Source organism: Leptonychotes weddellii, chromosome 9 (genome assembly GCF_054177405.1).
Source record: "Leptonychotes weddellii isolate Sample4059 chromosome 9, ASM5417740v2, whole genome shotgun sequence".
Lineage (NCBI taxonomy): Eukaryota > Metazoa > Chordata > Mammalia > Carnivora > Phocidae > Leptonychotes > Leptonychotes weddellii.
The window spans coordinates 84,598,240-84,611,079 of NC_138377.1; the positions used below are offsets into that span (position 1 = coordinate 84,598,240).

The 12,840-nt window shown below is 37.0% G+C and overlaps 1 protein-coding gene across 1 annotated transcript in view; it reads left to right on the top strand.

Annotated features, from left to right (window-relative positions):
* The window catches only part of UNC13C (unc-13 homolog C), a 479,061-nt gene extending 466,686 nt beyond the window's left edge, over positions 1-12,375 (top strand). Inside the window, exons 24-26 of the mRNA XM_081831864.1 lie at positions 6,434-6,526; positions 7,919-8,078; positions 11,666-12,375. Of these exons, the coding sequence (XP_081687990.1) occupies positions 6,434-6,526; positions 7,919-8,078; positions 11,666-11,948 (536 nt within the window). The 3' untranslated portion in view covers positions 11,949-12,375. The remainder of the gene's footprint in view (positions 1-6,433; positions 6,527-7,918; positions 8,079-11,665) is intronic.
* Positions 12,376-12,840: the final 465 nt, after the last annotated feature.

Consider the following 12,840-nt stretch of genomic DNA (forward strand, 5'->3'; position numbering starts at 1 on the left):
ATCAAGAATATAATTGCAGATTATTTATAGGATAAAAAAATGAACATATTTTTATAGTAGAGGTGTTTGGACAGGGCTTCGTAGGATAACAGAGAAAGGATGTTCCCAACATGTGGTTTGTCTTGGGGAAAACATGAAGAAAGTTTTCAAGAATTAGGCTACTGTGAACAGCATGGACCCACAACATGGATGAAGTAAAAGGTCATCAGAAGCATCCTAAGAAAGTGCTGGGTTTTAGGACTTGATTCATGGTACAGTGAGATGCAAGTGACTTTCCAGAAGAGAATGGAATGATGAGAATGATCCATCTTTTACTCAAATGAGAGGACTTATTTCTAGAAATAAATCTGACTGTGCCACTCATAGCCAAAAACTTAAGAGACTTCTCAGCCGCTCTGGGATAATGTCTCAACACTTCTGTGGCATTCAAGGTACCAAGATTTTCATAAAAGTTTCCTCTTGATACTCCCTCATCTGTGTTCCATCCATACTAAACTACTTGCAGTTTCCAGGATGCACCATTCTGTCTGATGCATATGCTTTCATGCTATTTCCTTGACTTCCTTTGTCTAAGAGATGAACTCCAACTCAGCCTTTAGGAAGCTCCTTAACGATTTTCTCCTCTGTGAAATCCCTAAAAGTAATAGTTGCTAAGAAATTAGCGTCTATATTTTAAGCCCTGTTCCTTGCCTCAAAGACTGTCTCATTGTTCCACAAAAGAGTATTGGGAAAATACCAGAAGCATTTTCATTAAAGTTATGAGCAAATCAAAAACATTAACTCTGTTAACCAAAGTCCCAACACGTATCTGATGGCACACCCCGATTAAGATTATTTGGAAAGGATTTAATAAAGAAACTATGTAGAAAGGTATAGGCAGGGGATATAAAGAAACCAGAAGAAAGAGTGAACTATTGAACTATTCCTTGCATTAACAGTAACAAAGGAAGAGGAAGCAACTAGAACCTGGAAAAATATTGTCACCTAGTGAGGGCTGCTTGAAGGAAATTATGTTTGGTTGCAGGATTCAGTTAGCACAAGGTGAGCCCCCAGGAAGGAGACTAAAGAAATAAATACCTGACGTGACTCTCTTCCCTCCTTCTAATCTCTTGCCAGGGCTTCCCTTTGGCCAGACCCAAATAGGCACTAGAGTATAGAAGACATCACTGAAATTGTCAGACAGCCCGTGAGGGCAGAAGGCAGAGTGAAAAAGGGTGGAAAATTAATTTGGAGAGCCAAATGGAGGATAACAAGCATATCTACTTTAAATACTATCATGTAATATAGAAGTACAAGCCATTAGCCAAGGCAAATAAGAGGTATAAAAACTAGAAAGGAAAAGTGAAATGTTCATTGATTAAAGATAATTTATTATATATGTGCAACACTCAAAGAATTAAGGGCAATCTTTCATTAAAAAATTCAGTTGGGGGAGCACCTGGATGGCTCAGTTGGTTAAGCATCAGTCTCTCTTTTTTTTTTTTTTAATTTAATTTAATTTAATTTTTTTTAAAGATTTTATTTATTTATTTGAGAGAGAGAATGAGATAGAGAGAACATGAGAGGGGGGAGGGTCAGAGGGAGAAGCAGACTCCCTGCTGAGCAGGGAGCCCGATGCGGGACTTGATCCCGGGACTCCAGGATCATGACCTGAGCTGAAGGCAGTTGCTTAACCAACTGAGCCACCCAGGCGCCCCAAGCATCAGTCTCTTGATTTCAGCTCAGGGTTGTGGGATCGAGCCCCACTTTGGGCTCCGCCCTGGGCATGGAGCCTGCTTAAGATTCTCTTTCTCCTTTTCCTCTGCCCGTCTCCCCTCCTTTCTCTCTCTCTCTCTCTCAAAAAGAAAAAAAAAATCAGTTCGATGGATAAAAAAATTAACATACAATCATCACTAGCCTTCCTATTATCAACATAATGGAAGAAGTGGTCCCATTTAAAATAGGATAAGATAAAATACCTAGGAATAAGCTTTCAAAAATATGCAACATCCTGGGGCACCTGAGTGCAGTCAGTTAAGCGTCTGACTCATGGTTGTGAGATCAAGCCCCATGTGGGGCTCTGCACCCAGCAAGGAGTCTACTTGAGATTCTCTCCCTCTACCCCTCCCATTAATGTTTGCGTGCTCTCTCTCTCTCAAATAAATAAATAAATCATTTTTAAAAAGCCTTTAAAAAATATGTAACATTCACACAAAGAAAAATGTAAAACATAATTGAAGTACACAAAAGAAGACTTGAATAATAGGAAGTTATATTCTATCCTTGAATAGAAAGACTTCATAAGGATATCACCAACTTAGGGATAATATAAAACTATCTTATTTTCCCAAAAAAGTTCTCACCTTTGCTTGTGAGCCCCACTTTCTACTACATGGATACCTCCTTTACTGATATCACAATCCAGGTCTGTACCCTATTAGTTACTTGCACCATTAGAAAGTTATTTACATTTTTAAGACCTATTCCTGCTCACATTAAATTCTAATCACTTATTAGATTCAGAGCTCTCCTTATCTCCCCACAAGCAGGTGAAAATGGTGATGCTAGCAGTAAGGAAGGTGTGGGCTTCTCTTATCTGTACCTTTCTTCTTCTCTTTGGTGGTGGTTTCTGTGTTGTGGAGGAGAAAGGAAGGAGAGGGAAAAGACAGGTGACTACTTAACTTCAGGAGTGATCATTTGTAGTCACTGTCTACTTAAGGGTCATTGTCTATTTGGCTAATGCTAAGGGCTGTTCCAGTTCATTGTCTTTGGGGAAGCAGAAGCTCGCTAGAGATGGCTGGTGTGAGACTCATTTCCAAATAGATCCTTGGGGCATTAATGGACTCTTCCAAGGGTCCAGACTTGCCCTCTTGTTCCTGATGCACCTCACCTGTTTCATCATGCCACATTCTTCTGAGGTGCATGCATCTTTGCCCCATCTGTGACAATCCCTGACAAGGCTATATAGCCCATGACCGCATCTTCCTTCCCTTTCTTGTGCCCAACTCTGGCACTTCGAGCACATTCAGGAACCATTTCTCATACTTCCTACCAGCCATGGATTTAAGGAGGTGGTCCTGGCACACACTGTGGCTGGTTGTCCCCTATTTGGCTCAGGTCATATTGTCTGCTAAGTAAGCAACCAATTCAAAGCTGAAATAACCATCTTGCTTCCAAGGATTAGGAGTGTATTTCTCTGGGAGTTTTCTTCCCTTTACCTGAGGTAAAACAAACAAAACAAAACAAAACAACCATTTCCTATCCTCCCCTCACTTTCTATCCTTTAAACCTTTTATTATCAAATGACTGGGATGGGTGGGGTTGTGTGTGTGGGGGGGCGTCCTTTTGGTGAAGTGACTCTCATCAGGTCTTGTTGAAAAGTTCTGGCCCAAATCAGTGATCCTCTGAGGGTATAAATTGGGTCTCTTAGAGCCTTTTATTTTCAGCTTTGGTTATTAGCCATTCATTCATTCATTTATATATTTTTAAAAAGTAAGATTGTTAGTCTCATATATTGCATATAAATTATTACAATCTCTGTGGGACAACTCATGGATTGGAAAAAAAAATATTGTTAAAATATGCATACTACCAAAAGTAATCTACAGATTTAATGCAGTGCCTATCAAAATACTGATAGCATTTTTCACAGAACTAGAACAAATAATCTTAAAATTTGTATGGAACAAAGACCCCAAATAGCCAAAGCAATCTTGAAAAAGAACAAAACTGGAGGTATCACAATCCCAGATTTCAAGATATACTACAAAGCAGTAGTAATCAAAACAATATGGTACTGGCATAAAAACAGACACATAGATCAATGAAAAAGAATAGAAAACCCAAAAATAAACCCACAATTATATGGTTAAAGCAGGAAAGAATATCCAATTGGAAAAAAGACAGTCTCTTCAACAAATGATGTTGGGAAAACTAGACCACTTTCTTACACCATACACAAAAATGAACTCAAAATGGATTAAAGACCTAAATATGAGACCTGAAACCATAAAAATCCTAGAAAAGAGCACAAGTAGTAATTTCTTTGATACTGACCATAGCAACATTTTTTTCCCAAATATGTCTCCTGAGGCAAGGGAAACAAAGAAAAACTGTTGGGACTACATCATAATAATAAAAAGCTTCTTCACAGCAAAGGAAACAACAAAATGCAAAAATGACCTACTCAATGGGAGAAGATATTTGCAAATGACATATCTGATAAAGGGTTAGTATCCAAAAGATATAAAGAACTTAACTCCACACCAAAAACAAACAAACAAAAAAAAACAAAAACAAATAATCCAATTAAAAAATGGACAAAAGACATGAACAGACATTTCCCCAAAAAAATACATACCGATGCCCAACAGACACATGGAAATATGCTCAACATCACTCATCATCAGGGATATGCACATCAAAACCACAATAAGATATTACCTCACACTTGTCAGAATGGCTAAAATTTAAAAAATTAGAAGCAACAAATGTAGGCAAGGATGTGGAGAAAAAGGAACTCTCTTACACTGTTGGTGGGAATGCAGAATGCTGCAGTCACTCTGGAAAACAGTATTGAGGTTCCTCAAGAAGTTAAAAATAGAACTACCTTATGATACAGCCATCACACTACTGGGTATTTACCAAAAAATATGAAAACAGTAATTCAAAGGGATAGAGGCACCCCGATGTTTACAGCAGCATTATTTACAATAGCCAAGTTATAAAAGAAGCCCAAGTGTCCGTTGACTGGTGAGTGGATAAAGAAGATGTAGTGTGTGTGTGTGTGTGTGTGTGTATGCATGTGTATATATATATATATATATATATATACTATTCCATATATATATATGGAATATTATTCAGCCATAAGAAAGAATAAGATCTTGCCATTTGCAACAACACGGATGGATCTAGAGGGCATAATGTTAAGTGAAATAAGTCAATCAGAGTCAATCAGAGAAAGGCAAACACCATATGATTTTACTCGTATGTGGAATTTAGAAAACAAAACAAATGAACAAAAAAAAAGAGACAAACTGAAAAACCAACTTTTAACTACAGAGAACAAAGTGATGGATGGCAGAGGGGAGGAGGGGGATGGGTGAAGTAGGTGATGGGGATGAAGAGTACACTGAGTAGTGTCGTCGTTTTGTTGAAGCACTGTATTATATACCTCAAACTAATATAATGTTACATGTTAATTACACTGGAACTTAAAAAATTTTTTAAATAAATAAGAATCTGCTTTAAAAAATCTCTATGGGACAAAATTAAAGTTCCACCTACTTTGACAAGTAAATTTAACTTACAGAAATTATACTAAAAACTTGTAAATATGAATAATAAGTATTTATTATAGTTTGTTTATAATAGCAAAAGATAAACAAAAACATGGTTAAATAAATTATGGTATATTCACATAATGGAATAAAGGCCAAACATTGTTTTAAATATTTCCGTGTTTTAATTATTTGTAAACGTTTCAGTGATTCACTTTCATGCAACTACTCATTGAACATTTACTTTGTAGTTAGTGCTGTGCTATTCCAGGCTATCTTAGAGAATAAGGGATAACTTTATACATATTGAAATGGAATGATCTATGCAGTTTTAGGTGAAAAGATAAAGGTGAGTTTAAGGATAGTTAGAACATATGCCCCTATATGTGGAAAAATATGTATGTTCATAGATGTTAATACATGTATATATATGAAGAGGTTGGTGTTATTATCCCTATTTTACAAATAAGAAAACAGACTTGAGAATATGGCAAAATCTGATCAGAGAACCAGTAGGGATGTAACTATGATTTTAATTTAAAATTATCTGACCCCAAATCACAGAGACTTTCTGATACAGCATGTTAACCCTTGACTAACCTTTACCAGGAGAGAATGGACTACACCTTTTTATACCATCAGTAGACCTTGCAAATATACATTATAGGTATTGCAGCATATAGATATAGGTATTGCAACACTGTGTTCATAGGTTGGTCTCTCCTGGCCTACTGTGGGCTTCATGAAAGCAGATGTTCTACAGAGCCATCTTTGTGGCCCCAGTGCTTTGGTAGGGCACATTGTAGAAAAGCTCTTTTAGGCATGAAAGGCAATAACACACCTTTGTACATAAGCAATGAATAGAGCTCAATTGGGCCTAGTAAGGCAACGGCAAGTTCTTCTAACCATACTACTACTAACAGGGTGTCTTATGATATCTGAGAACCATATGAAATTTTAGCTCAGTGGGCTAAATATGATTATACCAAAGCCTCAAACCTGCAGAGCAAATTTAATTTAATGAACATTTATCAATACCTATTATGTGCTATTAACGAAAAGAACCATTCATTTCCATGAACTCACTTTCAAGTCCCTTATGCAGAAAATGTACGTGTCTATTATTAAAGTAGCCTGGAAGTTTGAGCCAGTAAATGTCTGCTTATTTGCAGGTCGCCCCTCCAAAGATTCAGTGGGTCAGATATCTGTTCATGTGGACATCACCGCTACCCCAGGAACTGGAGAGCATAAAGTCACTGTAAAAGGTATATATCGAGTCCAGATAGACCAAACAGCCTAGTGGACTTTAACCTTTGCAATAATATAAAAAAATGTAATTTTTTCTTAGATATGTTTTTAAAAAGATTTAATGATTTTAGGGCATGCTCATAATTTTTTCATGAAACCAGAACTTTTGATCTAAAGCTGGAAAAAATCAACGGTACAGATATTTAGCCTATATTATCTGAAGTATCTAAATGGTTTAAATACATTGGAGATTACATTTCAAACCAGTATACACTGAACATTTTCTCTTGTTGATGCTAGGACATACATTGAACATTAGGGCTATGGTTGGCTCCAAAACTTGTCAAATTTTATATATTAGGTCAGTATGTTCTTACTATTCACATTATCTACCTATTTACTTCTTTTTCTATGTGATTTTCAACAACGGGCTTGATTTTTTTTTTTTTAACGACTAGTTCAATCTATTGGTTTTAGATTGCAAAAATATAATCTGAATGCTGGGGTCATTTCAAAGGTGAAATTTAATGGTTAATTTTGCTCAGTAGAACCATATTCTATTTTATATTATTATAGACATAGTCACAATATCCACCTCATTAAAAACCATGGCCTTCTGACACATTTTAAAATTGCATTGCCTAATGTATGTTTGCATTATAAAAGTAACACAGTTATAGTCTATAATAGATTATGTACAGTGTTGGTAAGTGGGCATGCCTACACTTGCCAGTGTCTTTAAATATTTTTCAAAAATATTTTGATACTACAGATCAAATGCCCAAAGTTTTGTGAACTTTTACAATAACTATTTTAATTATAATATATATTTTAACATTTTCAAAGGATGATGCAAGTATACATTTAAGAATGTACATTTAAGAATTATTTGTGATGCCTGAAGTTAGGAAACAGCCATACCATTTAAGAATAAGTTATTGGTTAAATATAGGATGGAGTATCCATATAGTAGAATATTTGCAATTGGAAAACATATAATGGATTAGAAAGATACCCATGATAGACTTTAAAAATATAACTTATAAGGAGATGAACCATGAGAGACTATGGACTCTGAGAAACAAACTGAGGGTTCTAGAGGGGAAGGGGTGGGGGGATGGGTTAGCCTGGTGATGGGTATTAAAGAGGGCACATACTGCATGGAGCACTGGGTGTTATACGGAAACAACGAATCATGGAACACTACATCAAAAACTAATGATGTAATGTATGGTGATTAACATAATAAAAAATAAAAAATAAAAAAAAAGGTTAATAAAAAAGTAAGAAAGGAGATCTCATACATCAAAAAAAAAAAAAAAAATTAACTCTAAGGACCAAAGGGGAAGATAAGATTCCACACATTTGTTTGCTAACATTTTGCATTCCTTTCCCTTTGTGGTTTTTAGTGATTGCTATTAATGACCTAAACTGGCAGACCACTACAATGTTCCGGCCCTTTGTGGAAGTTTGTATACTGGGACCTAACCTTGGAGACAAGAAGAGAAAACAAGGCACCAAGACAAAAAGCAACACGTGGTCACCAAAGTACAATGAAACATTTCAATTGTAAGTCAGGACCCAACTCACCTATTCGACCAGGCAATAGCCATTATACAGCTTAAACTTACTGAGGGGTGCAGGGTGGGAATGGCACTGGGCTTTGCGAAAGAAAGCAAAACCTATAGGTTGATGTATTCCTGTTCACCCCTGATCCCAGCAAATTAAGACAGCTATGTTTTTAGTTCCCTTCCATTGGTCAATAGATGTTCAGTGCCTACTATGCATCAAGCACTATTGTAGGAATTTGGTATAAATAACAGAAGGTCTCTGCTGTCATAGAAGTTGCTTTCTAGAAATGAATAACGTCACTGATGAGAAACATCAAAATCACAAATAAGCTGGGCGCCTGGGTGGCTCAGTTGGTTAAGCGACTGCCTTCGGCTCAGGTCATGATCCTGGAGTCCCAGGATCGAGTCCCGCGTTGGGCTCCCTGCTCAGCAGGGAGTCTGCCTCTCTCTCTGACCCTCCCCCATCTCATGCTCTCTATCTCATTCTCTCTCTCAAATAAATAAATAAAATCTTTAAAAAAAAAATCACAAATAAGCAAAAATTAATCATAGGATAGTACTATACAGAGAATTAAAACAGGCTGATATAATAGATTGGTTGATTGGCTGCTTAGATTGCGTGTTCAGAAAAGCCTCTCTGAGCACATGACTTTTAAATCGAAACCTGAGGGGAAAAAGAAGAACCAGTCATGCAAGCAAGACGGTGGAGAGCATCTCAGGCCAAGCAAAATGGCTAGTGCAGAGACTAAGGCAGGAGCACACTTGGCATATTTAAGAAATAGTATACAATGGGCAAGGGAGTGAGATGAAATGAGTTTGAAGAAGTGGCCAGAGTATGGTACGGAGTAAAGGTGCACAGGACTTTGCTGTCAGGATAAAGGAGACTAGGTGACATTCTAAGGTCATTCGGAGGCCTTGAAGAATTTTCAGATAAGAACATGAATGATCTGATTTATATCTTTAAATGATTATTCTGTTTGCTATATTAAAAAAAATGATGGGAAAACAAGAGCAAACATGTAAAGATGAGTTAGAAGGCTATTGCAGTAGTCCAAGCAAGAGATAATACTGACTCACAGATGGTAGTAGGGAAATGGAAGTAAGGAGTAGAGAAATGGAAAGAAGTGGAAAGATTCTGGTTATGTACTGGAAGTAGATTCTATAGAACTTGCACTCGGCAGGAGGTAGCACATGAAAGAAAGAGTATATAAGTTGGGTTTCTGAAAATAATTTAGGATATTTCATCAAGATAGCCTTATTTACAAAGGAATTTACTAGGATGTGAGAATCGAAGGACTATAAGCAATAGTGATGTAAACTGGGGCTACTAGTGGTCAAGCTATTACCCCTACTGTGCATGTAAGAGAGGAAGATTAGTTACTAAGACTGGGGGAAAAATAACTTCATGTGTCATCAGCCACCGTAAAAAGAGCGGTGGCCTTTCCATGGAGGCAAACAGTACCCTAGAGGAAGCATCACACACAAGGGGCCAGGGAAATAGACTCTAACCTCATCCTCATCATTACTTCTGATTTCCTGAAGGGGCTTCCTTTTGGCCCAAACCAACTGGAAGCCACAGCATGAAGAAACTCTACTGATCCAGTCCTTAGGGGTCAGCATTCTATTGCAAAGTACAAGGAAAAGGATGGAAAGTATATCCAGTTGAGGCAAATGGAAGTTATCTGGCACTGAATGAAATCAAAGATGACCTCTAGGTTTTGGGCTAAGCAATTGGGTACATAGTGATTTCTTGAGATAGGAGAATTGGAACAAGAGATGAGGAGATCAAAGATTGTTTTAAATATAATAATTTGGAGATGCCTAAGGTACATTCCAGAAGGGATATCCAATATATAGTTGGATCTAACTTGAGAATTATCTGCATATAGATATAATTGCATAAATCTAGATGAGCTGACCCAGGGATGAAGAGAGGAGGACCCAGGACCAAGACTTTGGGGTTTACACATGCACACACACTTAGCTTACCAAAACAGTTTCTCACTGGCTTGGTTCTTTGCTTGTTTCACATACATAGTTTCCTAGAGAATTTTCAGCACACTAAGTTCTGAATATTAAACTCTATTACCACTCATTAAAACTTAACCATCCTACCACATCTCTTAAAATGGCTGTAATAGATTAATCATATTCATAATCCCTGCTAATAAACCAGCTCACAAGATTCCACGTATCTACTCCTCTAAATGACACACAAAAAATGTGATCCAGTTAAAATGTCTTCTAAAAGTTTCTAGGAATTACTTGACTCACGCAAAATTGAGATATAACACTGTGAGGTACTAAAACCATGCACGATTCTGGGAAAAGGCAGCATTTTGATGCATTTTAATTCACAAGAAGATCTGGCTCCTATCAAATTTTGCTCTTCTGTTCTTATCCATCAGGCTTCCATTTTCTTTCACTTTATTTCAGGTTGTCTCTAAAATAAGTGCACACTTCAGTTATCAGTGTTGCTCAGAAACAAAAGTTTGAATCTGCAAAATGTTTGATCTAAAATGTCACTTAGAAAAGGAAGGGATTTGGAAGCTCATACTGCTGAGGAACAGATGTGCATTCATTAGAAGGTCAAGGAGATCTGAGGATGAAGTAAAATAAGGGGCAGGGGAGGATTATTCTCAGTGTATTACCTCTCAGCCTTCTTCATTACGCTCAGTTCTGCACTGAGCGTATTAGTTGGTATTAGTCGAGGCCATCCTCAGCCCCACACTTGACAGGTGTCTAACTGTCGCCATCGGAAAGAACTGGCATTGAAGCACCACGCTCTGCTGGAACTGATTTACTCTGGAGATTTGTATCTAATTTGGCATCTTGTGAATAGTCTTGTCTTTGTTAGCTTGATAGTCTGTGTTGTGTATTCCCCCGAGAAAAGGCTCCTAGATATAATAGCATATCCAGGATTCTGAGGTAAAGAAAAGAGAATGTAATAATTGATATTGAAATGGCATAGAAATTCTGGCAAGAAATACTACCCCTTTTCCTTGGTCTAGCCCCCACGATCCCTACCAACCCCATCCTACCCCTATATCAGTAGGAAGACCACACCTCCAAGAATTAAGTATATTTTAATTAATGTTTCTATTAATATGCTTAATATCAAGAGAGTAAAGCATACTCAGATTTATGTCCTATTTTTTTTTAAGATTTTATTTATTATTTATTTGACAGAGACACAGCGAGAGAGGGAACACAAGCAGCGGTAGTGGGAGAGGGAGAAGCAGGCTTCCCGTGGAGCAGGGAGCCCCATGTGGGGCTCGATCCCAGGACCCTGGGATCATGACCCGAGCTGAAGGCAGACGCTTAACGACTGAGCCACCCAGGTGCCCCTGATGTCCTATTTCTATATAGGCAAAGAAGTTTTTAAGTTAGATTGCTAAGCAATATCTATGTAAAAACAATCTAAAATGGAAATGATATTTACATCAGAGTTAAAATACACAATACTCCATTTTGCCAAATTATATGCTGAGGAATGGAGAAAACTTTTAACAGTATTTTAGAATTACATTGATCCCTAGGTGAAGTCAAGGTTTTGCTCAAAATTCTTATTTTTAATCCACACAGCATTCTGGGTAATGAAAACCAGCCAGGGGCCTATGAGCTTCATCTCTCAGTTAAAGATTACTGCTTTGCCAGAGAAGATCGAATTATCGGAATGACGGTAATTCAACTACAGAACATAGCAGAAAAGGGAAGCTATGGGGCATGGTATCCCCTTCTGAAAAATGTCTCTATGGATGAAACTGGTTTGACTATCCTTAGAATACTCTCTCAGAGGACCAGCGATGACGTGGCTAAAGAATTTGTAAGACTGAAATCTGAAACGAGATCTGAAGAGAGTGCTTGAAACAAATACTGCAAGATATCATCTTTGGGAATTCATAAACTCTGACTACTGCATGCATGTGCAAATACATGGGAATGTTTAGTTCGCCACGTTTCAGTGTTCGCCAGTACTCAAGTACAATGTCTACAAAGTATGTGGAAAACCTGCTGAACTTTTATACCAGTGCTGGGCTTTGGGAAATTAATGTTCCATGAAGTGCCAAAATTATGATGTAAAGTGAAATATCCAGAGTATCTTTTAAAATGTTTCATTTCATTACCAATTTCTCATCCTTTAAACATACTAAAAAAACAACTCATTTTTTCGGTTTGTCCACTGTCTTTGTTAAATTCGCTTGTATTGCCCATAGATCAGAAAGCATTTGTTACCAAATTCTGTTTTATTTAGATTTACCTCATTGTAGATGTCATACAAGTAACTTTTTCTATCATAACTAGAAACACAGTCACTTCTAGAAAGTGTTTGTAATTTTATAGTTGCAGATCTATTGTGATGATTTTTGCATACAAATTAAAATAGAAAATGTGGGAAATATTTTATGCCGACCAATTTCCAACCTTTCTGAAATATCACTGTGAAGAAATGCTATTAAAGCAAACTTATACAAAGCAATGCTAAATAGAGTTTGTTAACAATGTTTGATATATTGACAAAACTTTGTTCTTTAAAACTGCCAAGGTCACATCACATTTGTAAAAAAAAAAAAGGTAAGTTGATACATTTACCATCTAGCATTATGTCTTGGCTTTACCAAATGTCATTCTTTAGAAAGTCATAGGATTAAGGGTCTAGAGATGCAGTGGAAGGTTTGTTTCTTCAAATTACCTATAATAAATAACTATACTGTTAGTGTTTTACCTCTGACAGTTATGACTATCTCCTTATTTACTTA